This window comes from Cherax quadricarinatus, chromosome 46, assembly GCF_038502225.1.
Source record: "Cherax quadricarinatus isolate ZL_2023a chromosome 46, ASM3850222v1, whole genome shotgun sequence".
NCBI lineage: Eukaryota > Metazoa > Arthropoda > Malacostraca > Decapoda > Parastacidae > Cherax > Cherax quadricarinatus.
The window spans coordinates 5,626,506-5,644,479 of NC_091337.1; the positions used below are offsets into that span (position 1 = coordinate 5,626,506).

The 17,974-nt window shown below is 46.8% G+C and overlaps 1 protein-coding gene across 1 annotated transcript in view; it reads left to right on the forward strand.

Moving 5' to 3' along the window:
* The window catches only part of LOC128696637 (nephrin), a gene marked incomplete at its 3' end in the record, with an annotated part of 201,555 nt that overhangs the window by 90,869 nt on the left and 92,712 nt on the right, over positions 1-17,974 (forward strand). The window contains 1 exon segment of the mRNA XM_070094437.1: positions 7,601-7,735. Coding sequence (XP_069950538.1) covers positions 7,601-7,735 — 135 coding nt within the window.

Consider the following 17,974-nt stretch of genomic DNA (forward strand, 5'->3'; position numbering starts at 1 on the left):
TACAGGTGACGGGAGAGCTGCAGATAACAGAAGTACAGGTGACGGGAGAGCTGCAGATAACAGAAGTACAGGTGACGGGAGAGCTGCAGATGACAGAAGCGCAGGTGACGGGAGAGCTGCAGATGACAGAAGCGCATACAGTTCATCACGGGCGAAACATTGTAAACTGCAGCTCTGCCAGCGGAATTTCTGAGAAGAGAGGAAGGGGTTACTCAAAACGTATAAATAAACTCGCACTCTACCATTTCTCCGCACTCGCCCATGTTTCTTACCTGCTATTAGTTTAAAGCCTGAGAAAACCCAGCTCTGGCTCCTCGAGTGGATTAAGCCAGGCTGCCACCCCTGGCTTAGCCAGCTGCACTCCATCCCTTGCACACACGTGGATCGCAACATATATTTCTTAGTCGTTTATGAATAATGTGTGTTTTTTTAAGTTGTACAGGTAACAATTCACACCAGTGGCCCTTATAAGGCAGAAGTTGCTAGAAACAACAGCCTTGTTGAGCAAGAAGTGTGGCCTCAGGCCTGGCTACAAGTGCTGAAGGACCATTCAGTTTGATTACAGGTTTGCCTGTACTTGGAGAGTGCAAGTACTCTCGACAGTTTTTCCAGGCATATAACAGGTATGCTATTTTCCTGGAAAAAAAGGTGATACTCAGGTTATAACCAGTGATGGCTTTAGGAATATAACGTAAAAAGGAGCACAACAGCAGGCCTACTGGCCCATGCTAGACAGGTCCATGTCACCTACTAGCCAAAGCCACTGGCCGAAGCCAGTCAGGTCCAAGTCTCAACCCAGGTCTCAACCCATACTAAGGTCAAACTACCTTGTTGATGACTGTTGTCTTACAATGACCGTCACGACCTGGCTGGCGAACCATTTGTAGGTCATGGTTGTCTCCTTTTGTAAAGTATTACCTTGACTCCCTGTTTCTCATCCCTGCTGGGTGAAGTCTTGGTTCAGGCAGCGTTATTCATCCCTGCTAGATGATACCCACCACCCTCCTTGTTCGTCTACCTGAAGGGCATTCCGGAAATCAACGTCCCCGCGGCCCGGTCCACCACCAGGCAGCCTGGCGAATCAGGGCTTGATCAACGAGGCTGTTACTGCTGGCCGTACGTAGTTCAACGTACGAGCCACAGCCCGGGTGATCCGGCACCGACTTTAGGTATCTGTCCAGCTCCCTCTTGAAGAGAACCAGGGGTCTGTTGGTAATTCCTCTTATGGCTGATGGGAGGCTGTTGAATAATCTTTGGTCCCGGACACTTATTGTGTTTTCTCTTAGTGTACCAGTGACGCCCCTATTTTTCACTGGGGGTATGTTGCATCACCTGCCAAGTCTTTTGCTTTCGTAGGGAGTGATTGCTGTGTGCATATTAGGGACAAGTCCCTCCAGAATCTTCCAGGTGTAGATTATAATGTATCTCTCTCGCCTGCGCTCCAGTGAGTACAAGTCAAGTACTTCCAGGCGCTCCCAGTAGTTAAGGTGTTTGATGGAACTTATACGTGCAGTAAAGGTTCTCTGTACATTCTCTAGATCTGCAATTTCACCTGCCTTGAATGGGGATGTTAATGTACAGCAGTATTCCAGCCTAGAGAGAACAAGTGATTTAAAAAGGATCATCATTGGCTTGGCATCTCTAGTCTTGAATATTCTCATTATCCATCCTATCAGTTTCCTCGCAGATGTGATAGTGGCATTGTTGTGATTCTTGAAGATGAGATCCTCAAACATTACCACTCCGAGGGCCTTCACATTACTTTTCCGCTCTATTGTGTGATTAGAGTTTGTAGTATACTCAATTCTAGCTCTTATTTCCTCCAGTTTTCCACAACGGAGTAGTTGGAATTTGTCTTCATTGAACATCATATTGTTCTCTGTTGCCCATTGGAAAACTTGGTTTATATCTTCTTGGAGATTTGTCGTGTCCTCAATGGTTGACACTCTCATGCAGATCCTAGTATCGTCTGCAAAGGATGATACAGTGCAAAGGATGATACGGTCAGGGAGCATCTAGTAGACATTCTTCGTCTCATCCAGGACGCTCCCTGACCCTCGTTTAGGGAAGTGGTTGATCTCTCTTCAGGTGACGCCACTGAGGGTAATTGATGCTCCTCCACAGACGAGGCCTCAGGGATGGGTCGGGGGGAAGAGGAATTGATGCCCCTTCACAGATGACGCGCCTCGGGGAGGGGAGAGGGCGCCCTCAACACAGTTGACAGGGGACAAGAAGGACGCCACATGAGCACAAGTCATCAGGTGCTAATTATACTAAGATCTAGCGGAGATAATTAGGGAAATTAAAGCAGTCCGGACGAGAGGACAGCCTTTGTCCGCATAGATGAGCTGGGGAGGAGAGAGACAGAGACTGGGGTAAGGTATCTGGGGAAGGGGGAGGAGATAAGCTAGGTAAGAAAAATAAAGATAGCCTTGAGGGGATTATCACTCCAGAGGAAGGAAGGAAGAGGTGGTGGAGGAGGATGATGGTGTGATAAGAGGCAAGTGATGAACTGGGGACGAGATTCTACTGGGAGAGGGGGGAGAGCAAGAGGAAGGGGGGAGGGGGGAGAACAGTAGGATCAAGTGCAATAAGACTCACAGGCAGAGACGAAGGGGGGTTAGATCCTCTTCTGAAGGATCTTACGTTATCCTCGCTTTTTTTATTTATCTGATCTTCGACTTAAAGCAAGTGGTAAAAGAGCCACTTTGTAGCTGTTTAGGCCTGCGGGTCCATGGCAGCTACAGCCTGCTTGACCAGGTAGCCAGCAATGAAATGTAACCTTAGACCACGTACAGCTAGCCATACTTGACTTCGATAAAGCCACTGGCATGTCCATGCGCTCTGCCCTGGGCGCTGAATATCCCCAAAGAAATGTTAAAATAGTCATTCTCAGTTTCTCTGGTAAGTAAACAATGGTAGTAGACAAGTGGGAGTAGACACTGATAGCAGAGGAGCCTCTTAATACCTCTCGCTCAAGGTTGAGCTTTATAAAGTACGTAAGAATAATCAAATGCACCGCCTTAAAAAGCAAACAAGGACCTGAGGTCAGGCTCGGAGAAAGACGTCACACAGGTCACTGCGAGGGGTCACACATATGCCTTTGATGAGTTCCGAGAGTTTTTTCTGCTCCTGGAGCCCGGCCATGGTCCAGGCTCGTCTGGTGCTTCCCTCGTCAACCAGGCTGTTACTGCTGGTGGCCCGTAGCCCTCACATATCCATCACAACCTGGTTGATCTGGCACCTGGTGAAGATATCCGTCCAGTTTCCTCTTGAAGACTTCTACATTTGTTCCAGCAGTGTTTCTGATATCTTCTGGTAAGATGTTGAATAGTCTGAGGGCCACGGATGCTGATACAGTGCTCTCTTATTGTGCTCACTGCAGACCTGCAAGATCAGGTCTGGTGAGGTCAGGTGTTGGCAGCAAGGGGGTGGGGGCAATGTGACTAATATATTATTAAATGAATTATGGACAGTGTGGACATGGTTTTTCCACTAATTTGATCAGTGGAAAGAATCTTAGAAGCACAATCTGCTGCTGCTGCTGCTGCTTCTTCTTCTTCTTCTTCTTCTTCTTCTTCTTCTTCTTCTTCTTCTTCTTCTTCTTCTTCTTCTTCTTCTTCTTCTTCTGAGATTGTGCGTCTGGCACCGTGATCCTGGCGGTGCAGCATCTGAAAGCCTTTTGTGAGTTCCAAGTCTTTCTACTGCCGGAGCCCGGCCATGGGCCAGGCTCGTCTGGTGCCCTTCCCCAGTCCATGACCTGACATTGAAGGTTGCGATTTTTTTCCCTCGCGGCTTCTCTGCAAGAAGAAAAAAACCCATAAAACATAAACAAAAAAAGTGAAACCCAGTAGAAAATGGAGTCCAAACTTGAAACAACACTTGAGTGCAAGAGACCTCCGGGTAATAATGAAAAAAAGTGCGTGCAAGTGTTTCACCAGTGCAAGAGAACAAAAATATTTCACGTGTGATAGAAACTTTCATTTTAAATATAAATGCCTAGCCAGTAATTGAGAATATTTAAATGCAATTTGGGCCTAATTCCTGGAAAAATTTCTCTACGCTAACAGCCCTATTATGACCGGATAAGTTATTGCGCAGAGAACATTGACTCTGGAGTTTACCTGGAGTTTACCTGGAGAGAGTTTCGGGGGTCAACGCCCCCGCGGCCCGGTCTGTGACCAGGCCTCCTGGTGGATCAGCGCCTGATCAACCAGGCTGTTGCTGCTGGCTGCACGCAAACCAACGTACGAGCCACAGCCCGGCTGATCACTTTCAGCACGAAATTACTGCAAGTGCCTAAATAATAATATAATAATACAACGCAGTCATCTTTGTATTATTATTATTATTATTATTATTATTATTATTATTATTATTATTATTAAAAACAGCACAAAACCTATATAGTGCATACAGTGGAAATAGCCAGATCAGCCGGGCAGTGATGGATATGTGTGCCAGCGAGCCACCAGCAGAAACAACCTGGCTGACCAGGTGAGCACCAGACAAGCCTGGCTTAGTACTGGGACTGAGGGAGTAAGGAAACACCCTGGAAGGCCATCGAAGGTAGGGAAAGGCAGCCACAAGTCCTCACATTTTACGTCCTGAAGCGAGAAAACAACTTTGTGACACTCGTCTGAAAATGACTTGAAGCATTCTAAAACTGAAGTGAAATAGGCTCTGGCGAGAGAGCAGGACGCTGGCTAGATGCCACAAAATAGGCTCTGGCGAGAGAGCAGGACGCTGGCTAGATGCCACAAAATAGGCTCTGGCGAGAGAGCAGGACGCTGGCTAGATGCCACAAAATAGGTTCTGGCGAGAGAGCAGGACGCTGGCTAGATGCCACAAAATAGGTTCTGGCGAGAGAGCAGGACGCTGGCTAGAGGTCACAAAATAGGCTCTGGCGAGAGAGCAGGACGCTGGCTAGAGGCCACAAAATAGGCTCTGGCGAGAGAGCAGGACGCTGGCTAGAGGCCACAAAATAGGCTCTGGCGAGAGAGCAGGACGCTGGCTAGAGGCCACAAAATAGGCTCTGGCGAGAGAGCAGGACGCTGGCTAGAGGCCACAAAATAGGTTCTGGCGAGAGAGCAGGACGCTGGCTAGAGGCCACAAAATAGGTTCTGGCGAGAGAGCAGGACGCTGGCTAGAGGCCACAAAATAGGTTCTGGCGAGTGAGCAGAACGCTGGCTAGAGGCCACAAAATAGTTTTTGGCGAGAGAGGAGGTGGCTGGCTAGAGGCCACAAAATAGGCTCTGGTGAGAAAGGAGGTGGCTGGCTAGAGGCCACAAAATAGGTTCTGGCGAGTGAGCAGGAGGCTGGCTAGAGGCTACAAAATAGGCTCTGGCGAGAGAGCAGGAAGCTGGCTAGAGGCCACAAAATAGGCTCTGGCGAGAGAGGAGATGGCTGGCTATAGGCCACAAAATAGGTTCTGGAGAGTGAGCAGGACGCTGGCTAGAGGCCACAAAATAGGCTCTGGCGAGAGAGGTGGCGGCTGGCTAGAAGCCACAAAATAGGCTCTGGCGAGAAGGGAGGTGGCTGGCTAGAGGACACAAAATAGGTTCTGGCGAGGGAGGAGGTGGCTGGCTAGAGGCCACAAAATAGGCTCTGGCGAGACAGCAGGACGCTGGCTAGAGGCCACAAAATAGGCTCTGGCGAGAGAGCAGGACGCTGGCCAGAGGCCACAAAATAGGCTGTGGCAAGAGAGCAGGAAGCTGGCTAGAGGCCACAAAATAGGCTCTGGCGAGAAAGCAGGAAGCTGGCTAGAGGCCACAAAATAGTCTCTGGCGAGAGAGGAGGTGGCTGGCTAGAGGTCTTAAAGTCACCTTAATTAGAGGCTGGGGCGCATAAGTGTATTAGAAGTAATTAGGTAAGTATTTAAGGGTTCAAGGCTTTTCAACAACAGCCTCTTCCAGGTGCTTTAATGCCGGCGAAGGGCTTGTGATCAAAGGAAGTGGGCCGCCCTTCGCTTCCATAGGATCAAAGCCAGCATGGCCTTCCATTCCTCGGGTACGGTAAACCCCTAAGGTTTTAGTTTCCCAGTGAAATCTCAACTAAGAGTAGGGGTCCATTGTGCTTAAGGTTTAATTCAATAATTATTGCAGATTTAGGACCATTTCCTCTAGTATTTTCCAAGTATAGATTGTTTCTCACCTACGTTCCAAGAATTACAGTTCAAGAAGCTTTAAGCTTTCCCAGTAGTTCAGATGCTTCGCTGAATTTATACGAGCAGTTATGGTTCTATGCCCGTTTTCCATTTCTGCAGCAAGACTCTCTTCGTTACCTCAAATGCAGGAGAAACTAAAAAATAAAGAATTAAGATGTATCTTGAAGCCGCCTACTTCTCTCTGCGTCAGCGGCCTCTTAATGGTTGTTCTTTCGAGGAAACTTTGCCACATCATAGAGACGGTTCACTGTGATGTATAGCCACACTGATGCTCTTCACAGAGGCGACCTAAACAGTAGCCACAAACTTGATGGTTGCTACTGTTGCTTTCTCTCCTTCTATACATTCCTTCCTCCCTTTCCTCCCTTAATTTATACTTCCCTCCTTCGCTCCCTCCCTCCTTCCCTGCTTACTAGAGTCGTGTAGCAGCAGCTTGTACTACAAGCAGGTCTTGTCAGAGAGTCAGGGCCCCACTTGCTCGTGCTGATGGATGGTGACCAGGGCGGCCATGGCCCCGCTACTGCTGAAGCTATATCATCTCTCTCTCTCTCCCTCGGGAAGCTCTCTCTCTCTCTCTCTCTCTCTCTCTCTCTCTCTCTCTCTCTCTCTCTCTCTCTCTCTCTCTCTCTCTCTCCCTCACGGGAAACATTCCTGTACACTTACTTGTCTTATTTAAGGTAGTCTTTTCTTTAAGAGGTGCCCGGATGCTGTAAAGGGTTTTTGATTCAAGGAATTGGAGCTATCCTTCCCTTCCTTGGATCAAACCTGATCACATCCCCTTCTCCAGGTACTGGTGTTCATTAATGAAATGCTTTTGGCTACTGTATTTACCTTTAATCGACTCTTGGGGAGGAAGGGGGTCATCGCCCCCTGCGGCTCGGACCCAGACCCTGTGAGTGATGCCCCCTCCCTTTTAAAGTATACTAGTTACTGCTATATTATGTGGAGGGTATGTCAGGGCATGGTACACCAGTGCCCCTCAGTGCCATGTATTACTTTAATTGCCATGTCCTAATTCCTTCTTGTGTCGCAGTGCCATAAAAGGTTCACCCATTGTCATGTTCCTGTCACCTGATGTCATGTCACACTGTCGTCAGAGGTAATTGTATACTGTCATATAGTTACGTCACAGTGTCATCTAAGATCGTGTCACAGTCATCTAAGTCATGTCATGTCCCACTGTCACCTGGTATCTTGCTCCAGCGTAATCTAATGTGATGTCACATTGTCATTTAATATATCGCACTGTCATCTAATGTCACGTCACATTATCATTTAATTTCATGTCCGTGATACAGTGTCATTGCCACGTCATTTCACAAAAGATGTATCCCCCCAAGTACTATCAAGCAAGCTTGTTTTCAGCCGTGGCGCAGGCTGCGACGTGATCTGCACCAGACCATTGACCTAACTTTTCTGTCTTTCCTCCTCCAGGGTGGACCCTGCCGCAGACGTTCCGAGTGGCGCCGCAGAGCGTGGAAGTGGTAGCTGGAGGCAGTGTAACACTCTTCTGCGAGATTGATCATCAGCAGGGCAAAGCGCAGTGGACCAAGGATGGCTTCGCCCTCGGTGAGTACCCCGCCTATGTCTTATAAGCATGGATGAACAATGCAGCAGGCCTATTGGCCCATACTAGGCATGTCCTCCTCAAACCCAAGCCCTCTTAAAAATATTTGTCCCACCCATTTTCAATGCCATCCAAGCAATAAGCATCGATAAATCTATTTGTCAGCATAGTTGCTGATCCCCTTACATGTGTTGTATAGCCTATATAGAAGATCCCTAGGCCTGTGACTGTATGACGTCACAGGATACAGCATGAGTGAGTGAGAGGCTCTGCCTCGTCCTCACTCCGCGTTTAGACATCCAGGCAGTAACACGGCAGGCTGGGCCCATCCCTTCCTTACCACAGTCTGACAATATATATCGTTACCATCCAACAAGTGCGTTTACCTTATCCATCATATCTCCCCACGACATATTAACTCCTGTGCAAGTCCCATTCTTATCCAACCCCTCTCACTCATGTATTTATCTAACATAAATTTGAAGCTACCCAAGGTTTTAGCTTCAATGGCCCTGCTAGACCGACTGTTCCACTCATCGACAACTCTATTTCCAAACTAGTACTTTCCTACATCCTTTCTAAATCTAAACTCATCTAAGCTGTCTACGAAGCGGACAAAGCACATGCACTACACCTGGGTATCTCTTGTTATTATTTATATTTAAGACGTCCAAATATGAGTGAGAAGGGCTGGGTTTGTCTTATGTTCTTGAGTGGGTGGGTGGGAATGGTTATTTTTGAGAAGGACCCTTCTAGTATGGGCTAGTAGGACTGCTGCAGTGTTCCTCCATTCTTAATGTTCTTAGGTGCTGCACACGCGTCTCATCAACTTGTCGGTATTGCATATTATTTCATGTAATGAAAGGATATGCAATACCACAGCGTAATGTAATGGTTTATAAAACTGAATGTAGGGGCATAATGCCAACGGGTATGGGCATGAAACCCGCAATTCGCAGGGCATATTATAGGGGGAGGGGGAGACGAATGCGTTCAGATACAACACTTACTGCAGACGTTTCGGTCCTGGGACCTTGACAAAGATGATATAAACGTTGGGGAAACAGAGAGAGATCTTTCGGTCCGCCTGAGCGAACATCGAAGTGTCCCTGTATCCTCCACGGGACATTTGATGAATTGGGATGAGGCACGACTCGTCCTCACCGAACACAAGACCTTAGACGCCGACGATGTCTGGAAGCCTCGCTAATCGCAGTCACTGACACCATAGAACGTAATACTAGAAGCTACAAAATTTCTGAAATATTAGCATACATGATAACCAACCAGGCAAAACACTTACCTTACCCAGCAACACAGGAGTCGCAATAATGTCGGTAGAATTACCGACAATATGTAAAGTAAAAGGACACAAGTGCAACTAATGTGACATTTTTATTTTGGCAACGTTTTGCTCTCTAGAAGCTTTGTCAAGCACTTTTCGAAGGCATCCTTCTGCTTTCAAAAGGATATTTCTGTGTGCAAATTTAAAACCAGATGTCAGCCTTTGATACACGATGAGCTCCTTGGGTCAGGCTTATCTAGTGATTGCCTGGTCAACCAGGCTGTTGCTGTTGGTGGACCCATCATTTACCATGTCTATTGCTGTACACCAAAAGCCTCACATAAGGTAGAAGGAAATACAATTTTGAAGAATGCACAAACAACTTTCACCAACCCTATCAATTTATTTAAGCTCCTAAATTATTGGAAACACCTAAATTGCACTCCTTAGAGCGCAGGAGAGAAAGATGTAATAATTTGTTAGGGAGACGCTGCAGATGGTGCACAACAGCCTTGGATATCAGCAAGGGTGGCGTAAGTGTGTCGAGGAATATCTCAATAAGGATAAAGGTTTCCAAGGCTCGTCAGCACCCTCCTCCCTTCATATACAAGATAAATGACTGCGAAACTCCCCCGTATTTGAGCTATATCGTAGGTACTCCTGAGGATTACACGATGGGAGGTAGGAACGATAGCTTGCCATATTTCCCTCTCATGTTCCATCGTGTAATAATGTTGGTAAGAATTGCGGACAATAGGTAAAACGAGTGCAACTGATGTGACGTTTTACTGTGCCATTAATGGTACTTGTGTCTTTTACTGAACGTATTCCATCATGCATGACAGGTTTTATGCACGTGAGGTATTGATGAATAATTAGACAAGTGTGCAACATCTGGGCGTCTTTATTTGTAGACATTTCGACATCGAGTGGTTTTATCTATACAAGGACATAATGTGAAGACTGTAGAATTATATACAAAAGATGAGGTGATCAGTCTCTCAGCCTTGTTGCTGGTGATGAGTACCATAGTCTTGAGTACCGTAGTCTTGAGTACTGTAGTCTAGAGTACCGTAGTCTAGAGTACCGTAGTCTTGAGTGCTGTAGTCTTGAGTACCGTAGTCTTGAGTACCGTAGTCTTGAGTACCATAGTCTTGAGTACCGTAGTCTAGAGTACCGTAGTCTAGAGTACCGTAGTCTTGAGTACTGTAGTCTTGAGTACCGTAGTCTTGAGTACCGTAGTCTTGAGTACCATAGTCTTGAGTACCGTAGTCTAGAGTACCGTAGTCTAGAGTACCGTAGTCTTGAGTACTGTAGTCTAGAGTACCGTAGTCTTGAGTACCGTAGTCTTGAGTACCGTAGTCTTGAGTACCATAGTCTTGAGTACCGTAGTCTTGAGTACCGTAGTCTTGAGTACTGTAGTCTTGAGTACTGTAGTCTTGAGTACCGCAGTCTTGAGTACCGTAGCCATGAGTATCGTAGTCTTGAGTATCGTAGTCTTGAGTACCGTAGTCTTGAGTACCGTAGTCATGAGTACCGTAGTCATGAGTACCGTAGTCATGAGTACCGTAGTCATGAGTACCGTAGTCATGAGTACCGTAGTCATGAGTACCGTAGTCATGAGTACCGTAGTCTTGAGTACCGTAGTCATGAGTACCGTAGTCATGAGTACCGTAGTCATGAGTACCGTAGTCATGAGTACCGTAGTTATGAGTACCGTAGTCATGAGTACCGTAGTCATGAGTACCGTAGTCATGAGTACCGTAGTCATGAGTACCGTAGTCATGAGTACCGTAGTTATGAGTACCGTAGTTATGAGTACCGTAGTCTTGAGTACCGTAGTCTTGAGTAACGTAGTCTTGAGCACCGTAGTCATGAGTACCGTAGTCTTGAGTACCGTAGTCTTGAGTACCGTAGTCATGAGTACCGTAGTCTTGAGTACCGTAGTCATGAGTACCGTAGTCATGAGTACCGTAGTCATGAGTACCGTAGTCATGAGTACCGTAGTCATGAGTACCGTAGTCATGAGTACCGTAGTCATGAGTACCGTAGTCTTGAGTACCGTAGTCTTGAGTACCGTAGTCATGAGTACCGTAGTCTTGAGTACCGTAGTCTTGAGTACCGTAGTCTTGAGTACCGTAGTCATGAGTACCGTAGTCTTGAGTACCGTAGTCTTGAGTACCGTAGTCTTGAGTACCGTAGTCTTGAGTACCGTAGTCATGAGTACCGTAGTCTTGAGTACCGTAGTCTTGAGTACCGTAGTCTCGAGTACCGTAGTCTTGAGTACCGTAGTCATGAGTACCGTAGTCTTGAGTACCGTAGTCTTGAGTACCGTAGTCACGAGTACCGTAGTCACGAGTACCGTAGTCATGAGTACCGTAGTCTTGAGTACCGTAGTCTTGAGTACCGTAGTCTTGAGTACCGTAGTCATGAGTACCGTAGTCTTGAGTACCGTAGTCTTGAGTAACGTAGTCTTGAGCACCGTAGTCATGAGTACCGTAGTCTTGAGTACCGTAGTCTTGAGTACCGCAGTCTTGAGTACCGTAGTCTTGAGTACCGTAGTCTTGAGTACCGTAGTCATGAGTACCGTAGTCTTGAGTACCGTAGTCTTGAGTACCGTAGTCTTGAGTACCGTAGTCATGAGTACCGTAGTCTTGAGTACCGTAGTCTTGAGTACCGTAGTCTTGAGTACCGTAGTCTTGAGTACCGTAGTCATGAGTACCGTAGTCTTGAGTACCGTAGTCTTGAGTACCGTAGTCTTGAGTACCGTAGTCTTGAGTACCGTAGTCATGAGTACCGTAGTCTTGAGTACCGTAGTCTTGAGTACCGTAGTCTTGAGTACCGTAGTCATGAGTACCGTAGTCTTGAGTACCGTAGTCTTGAGTACCGTAGTCTTGAGTACCGTAGTCTTGAGTACCGTAGTCATGAGTACCGTAGTCTTGAGTACCGTAGTCATGAGTACCGTAGTCTTGAGTACCGTAGTACCGTAGTCATGAGTACCGTAGTCATGAGTACCGTAGTCTTGAGTACCGTAGTCATGAGTACCGTAGTCTTGAGTACCGTAGTCATGAGTACCGTAGTCTTGAGTACCGTAGTCATGAGTACCGTAGTCTTGAGTACCGTAGTCTTGAGTACCGTAGTCTTGAGTACCGTAGTCTTGAGTACCGTAGTCATGAGTACCGTAGTCTTGAGTACCGTAGTCTTGAGTACCGTAGTCTTGAGTACCGTAGTCATGAGTACCGTAGTCTTGAGTACCGTAGTCTTGAGTACCGTAGTCTTGAGCACCGTAGTCATGAGTACCGTAGTCTTGAGTACCGTAGTCTTGAGTACCGTAGTCTTGAGTACCGTAGTCTTGAGTACCGTAGTCTTGAGTACCGTAGTCATGAGTACCGTAGTCTTGAGTACCGTAGTCTTGAGTACCGTAGTCATGAGTACCGTAGTGAGTACCGTAGTCTTGAGTACCGTAGTCTTGAGTACCGTAGTCTTGAGTACCGTAGTCTTGAGTACCGTAGTCATGAGTACCGTAGTCTTGAGTACCGTAGTCTTGAGTACCGTAGTCTTGAGTACCGTAGTCTTGAGTACCGTAGTCTTGAGTACCGTAGTCATGAGTACCGTAGTCTTGAGTACCGTAGTCTTGAGTACCGTAGTCTTGAGTACCGTAGTCATGAGTACCGTAGTCTTGAGTACCGTAGTCTTGAGTACCGTAGTCTTGAGTACCGTAGTCTTGAGTACCGTAGTCATGAGTACCGTAGTCTTGAGTACCGTAGTCATGAGTACCGTAGTCTTGAGTACCGTAGTCAGTCATGAGTACCGTAGTCTTGAGTACCGTAGTCATGAGTACCGTAGTCATGAGTACCGTAGTCTTGAGTACCGTAGTCTTGAGTACCGTAGTCTTGAGTACCGTAGTCTTGAGTACCGTAGTCTTGAGTACCGTAGTCATGAGTACCGTAGTCTTGAGTACCGTAGTCTTGAGTACCGTAGTCTTGAGTACCGTAGTCATGAGTACCGTAGTCTTGAGTACCGTAGTCTTGAGTACCGTAGTCTTGAGTACCGTAGTCATGAGTACCGTAGTCTTGAGTACCGTAGTCTTGAGTACCGTAGTCATGAGTACCGTAGTCTTGAGTACCGTAGTCTTGAGTACCGTAGTCTTGAGTACCGTAGTCTTGAGTACCGTAGTCATGAGTACCGTAGTCTTGAGTACCGTAGTCTTGAGTACCGTAGTCTTGAGTACCGTAGTCTTGAGTACCGTAGTCTTGAGTACCGTAGTCATGAGTACCGTAGTCTTGAGTACCGTAGTCATGAGTACCGTAGTCTTGAGTACCGTAGTCATGAGTACCGTAGTCATGAGTACCGTAGTCATGAGTACCGTAGTCTTGAGTACCGTAGTCTTGAGTACCGTAGTCATGAGTACCGTAGTCTTGAGTACCGTAGTCTTGAGTACCGTAGTCTTGAGTACCGTAGTCTTGAGTACCGTAGTCTTGAGTACCGTAGTCACGAGTACCGTAGTCTTGAGTACCGTAGTCTTGAGTACCGTAGTCTTGAGTACCGTAGTCTTGAGTACCGTAGTCTTGAGTACCGTAGTCTTGAGTAAAGTAGTCTTGAGTACCGTAGTCATGAGTACCGTAGTCTTGAGTACCGTAGTCATGAGTACCGTAGTCTTGAGTACCGTAGTCATGAGTACCGTAGTCTTGAGTACCGTAGTCATGAGTACCGTAGTCTTGAGTACCGTAGTCTTGAGTACCGTAGTCTTGAGTACCGTAGTCTTGAGTACCGTAGTCTTGAGTACCGTAGTCTTGAGTACCGTAGTCTTGAGTACCGTAGTCTTGAGTACCGTAGTCTTGAGTACCGTAGTCTTGAGTACCGTAGTCATGAGTACCGTAGTCTTGAGTACCGTAGTCTTGAGTACCGTAGTCTTGAGTACCGTAGTCATGAGTACCGTAGTCTTGAGTACCGTAGTCTTGAGTACCGTAGTCTTGAGTACCGTAGTCTTGAGTACCGTAGTCATGAGTACCGTAGTCTTGAGTACCGTAGTCTTGAGTACCGTAGTCTTGAGTACCGTAGTCATGAGTACCGTAGTCTTGAGTACCGTAGTCTTGAGTACCGTAGTCATGAGTACCGTAGTCTTGAGTACCGTAGTCTTGAGTACCGTAGTCATGAGTACCGTAGTCTTGAGTACCGTAGTCTTGAGTACCGTAGTCATGAGTACCGTAGTCATGAGTACCGTAGTCTTGAGTACCGTAGTCATGAGTACCGTAGTCTTGAGTACCGTAGTCTTGAGTACCGTAGTCTTGAGTACCGTAGTCATGAGTACCGTAGTCTTGAGTACCGTAGTCTTGAGTACCGTAGTCTTGAGTACCGTAGTCTTGAGTACCGTAGTCATGAGTACCGTAGTCTTGAGTACCGTAGTCTTGAGTACCGTAGTCTTGAGTACCGTAGTCTTGAGTACCGTAGTCATGAGTACCGTAGTCTTGAGTACCGTAGTCTTGAGTACCGTAGTCACGAGTACCGTAGTCACGAGTACCGTAGTCATGAGTACCGTAGTCTTGAGTACCGTAGTCTTGAGTACCGTAGTCTTGAGTACCGTAGTCATGAGTACCGTAGTCTTGAGTACCGTAGTCTTGAGTAACGTAGTCTTGAGCACCGTAGTCATGAGTACCGTAGTCTTGAGTACCGTAGTCTTGAGTACCGTAGTCATGAGTACCGTAGTCTTGAGTACCGTAGTCATGAGTACCGTAGTCATGAGTACCGTAGTCTTGAGTACCGTAGTCATGAGTACCGTAGTCTTGAGTACCGTAGTCATGAGTACCGTAGTCATGAGTACCGTAGTCTTGAGTACCCTAGTCTTGAGTACCGTAGTCATGAGTACCGTAGTCTTGAGTACTGTAGTCTTGAGTACCGTAGTCTTGAGTACCGTAGTCTTGAGTTCTTCAAGACTACGGTGAGGCTGAGGAACTGATTTACTCATCCTTTGTATGTAATTCTACGTTCTTCTCACTACGTCTTCGTATTAATAAAGCCACTGGATGGCGAAACGTCTACTGAATGAACGAAAGAATGGACGGGGACTCCAACCGAGGCGATACAATACTGTATCACCATTACCACGGTTCGAATCCTCGTCCATTCGATTCCAAGTCGTTCATTACGACTTGGGTCTGTGAGGGAGAGGGTATAGGACAAGTTCTTCAAATCATTGCCTGACCAGCCAGTAACAGCCTGGTTGACCAGGTCTTGATCATGCCGGAGGGCTGGTATGGGACCGGGCCGCAGGGGCGTTAACCTTCGGTTACATCCTATATGTACCAACAGTCTGAGTAGATCATAACGATGAGATAGACAAATAACCCGCACATAGAAACTTACGACGTTTCGGTCCGAATTGTGACAATTAACTAGTCACACTAGTAGTGGAAGAGGTAGTGAACTATCTGTTCCACTACTGTCTCCACTTTCTCCTGTCTCTGCCCTTTCCTCATATATATTCTGGCTCCCTTACCTTCTAATGCTCGTGTGTGACTTGTTAATGGTCCAAGTAGGACCGTACCTTCGTAAGTTTCTCTCTCCTATGTGCGGGTTTTTGTTTATTGTTCCAGTCACGGTATTGTGCCTTTTGTTTTTTTGTAACGATACCAGGTCAGAGAAGATCACGGAGACTGCGATCCCAGAAATCATCAGCTAGCTGGTAAAGGTTGTAATGAATGTAGGGTGGTGATAAATATAGCATGGTGATGAACATAGCGTGGTGATGAACATAGCGTGGTGATGAACATACCGTGGTGATGAATATGGTGTGAGGGTTATGATGATAACTTTATCAGAGTTTATTATCATTGCGGTGTTACGGGCGACGCTAGTTTGAAGATGATGTAATCTTAACAGGCGCCCAGACAAACTCAGAAAAGCACCATCAGCCACAGATTTTGATGCTTTTCCGGGTGCGCTAGCCTCTAACAGTGACAGCTTGGTTGACCAGACAAAAAGTAAGGCTGGCCTCAAGGTCGGGTTGCAGAGAGAGGTGATGGTGGTGTCGGAACCGCTACCTCTAGTTTGAGGTGCACCCCGTACTATGTGAGGTTCGTGATAATGGTTGAAAAAAAACACATGTGCAATCAAGCAAAATGTGAAGAAGTCAGTGCCTCGTGCCAACAACTGCCAGCCCATGACAACAGTGTGGGGGGCTGATGTTAAAATATATACCTCTTCTCAGTTTCTTCCCTTACCCTTGTGATCACCCCAGGCTGACAGCTTTCTCTCTCCCTCTCCCCTCTTCTCGGGGTCCCCTCTTCTCGGGGTCCCCTCTTCTCGGGGTCCCCTCTTCTCGGGGTCCCCTCTTCTCGGGGTCCCCTCTTCTCGGGGTCCCCTCTTCTCGGGGTCCCCTCTTCTTGGGGTCCCCTCTTCTTGGGGTCCCCTCTTCTTGGGGTCCCCTCTTCTTGGGGTCCCCTCTTCTTGGGGTCCCCTCTTCTTGGGGTCCCCTCTTCTTGGGGTCCCCGAGGATATCTTGAAAGAAAGACAAAAGTTTGGTTCCCCGCCTTATACTTTACCAGCGGGAATATGTTAATTCCTTTCATCGTGATGCTATTGTTGCTTTACACACACATTCTCTCTCTCTCTCTCTCTCTCTCTCTCTCTCTCTCTCTCTCTCTCTCTCTCTCTCTCTCTCTCTCTCTCAGTGAGGCTGGAGAGAGAGCGAAGGGATGGATGGACTGCATATTTTTAACTAAGAAGGCATTTGACATCAGTACACAGGAGACTGGCATAACAGGGGAGGCACTGGAGACACTGGAGGCCTGGTCATGGACCGGGCCGCGGGGGCGTTGATCCCCGTAATAACCTCCAGGTAACCTCCAGGTACAGTGTATCAAGGAGTAAATAACGTTCAGGAAATAACAAAAATGGTGTCAGAATGGATGCGTGATATATATATATATATATATATATATATATATATATATATATATATATATATATATATATATATATATATATGCGCAAAACAACCACTATGAAAAAATAGAGAAATTCCAAGCGCTTTCGTGACTACTCACATTATCAAGGAACTATGATAGTTGATAGTTCCTTGATAATGTGAGTAGTCACGAAAGCGCTTGGAATTTCTCTATTTTTTCATAGTGGTTGTTTTGCATATTCCGAAATCACCTGTTTACTGTGATCTTATTGCATATATATATATATATATATATATATATATATATATATATATATATATATATATATATATACATATATATATATATATATATATATATATATATATATATATATATATATATATATATTACGAATGGCTTGTAAAGGTGTTGACCAATTTCTGGGACACAAGTTTGCTAAACGTGGAAATATGAGTCTGCTGCGAGGCTGGCGAAGTGATGCGAAACTTAAACCAATTAACGTTTTTCTCACAATATCTCGGCACGATAAACGTTGGCTGGCCGCCCGTAAAAAACGTTTATCAGGTGAGTTACAATAGTGGGCGGGTCGTCGTAGCTGGGTGCTGCAGCTGCGCCGCCCACTGCTGCTGCCCTCGCCGCCGCCCACCAGTGCCTCCTGCTGACACCGGTCGCCAGTGCCGACCACCCGTGTCACCCACCCGTGCCGCCCACCCGTGTCACCCACCCGTGCCGCCCACCCGTGTCACCCACCCGTGCCGCCCACCCGTGCCGCCCACCCGTGCCGCCCACCCGTGTCGCTAGCCACCAACTTCAACCCGCTATGTTAAGAGATAAAATAGTGAATTTTGATAAAAGAAACATGTGGATGAGAAAGGGAGAGAGAGAGAGAGAGGGAGAGAGAGAGAGAGAGAGAGAGAGAGAGAGAGAGAGAGAGAGAGCTGAGAGAGAGAGAGAGAGAGAGAGAGAGAGAGAGAGAGAGCAGCAACAACACACACGATGAGAGAAAAACTGAAGAAAAACAAATATTGTGTGAGTGGTGAGGCCTC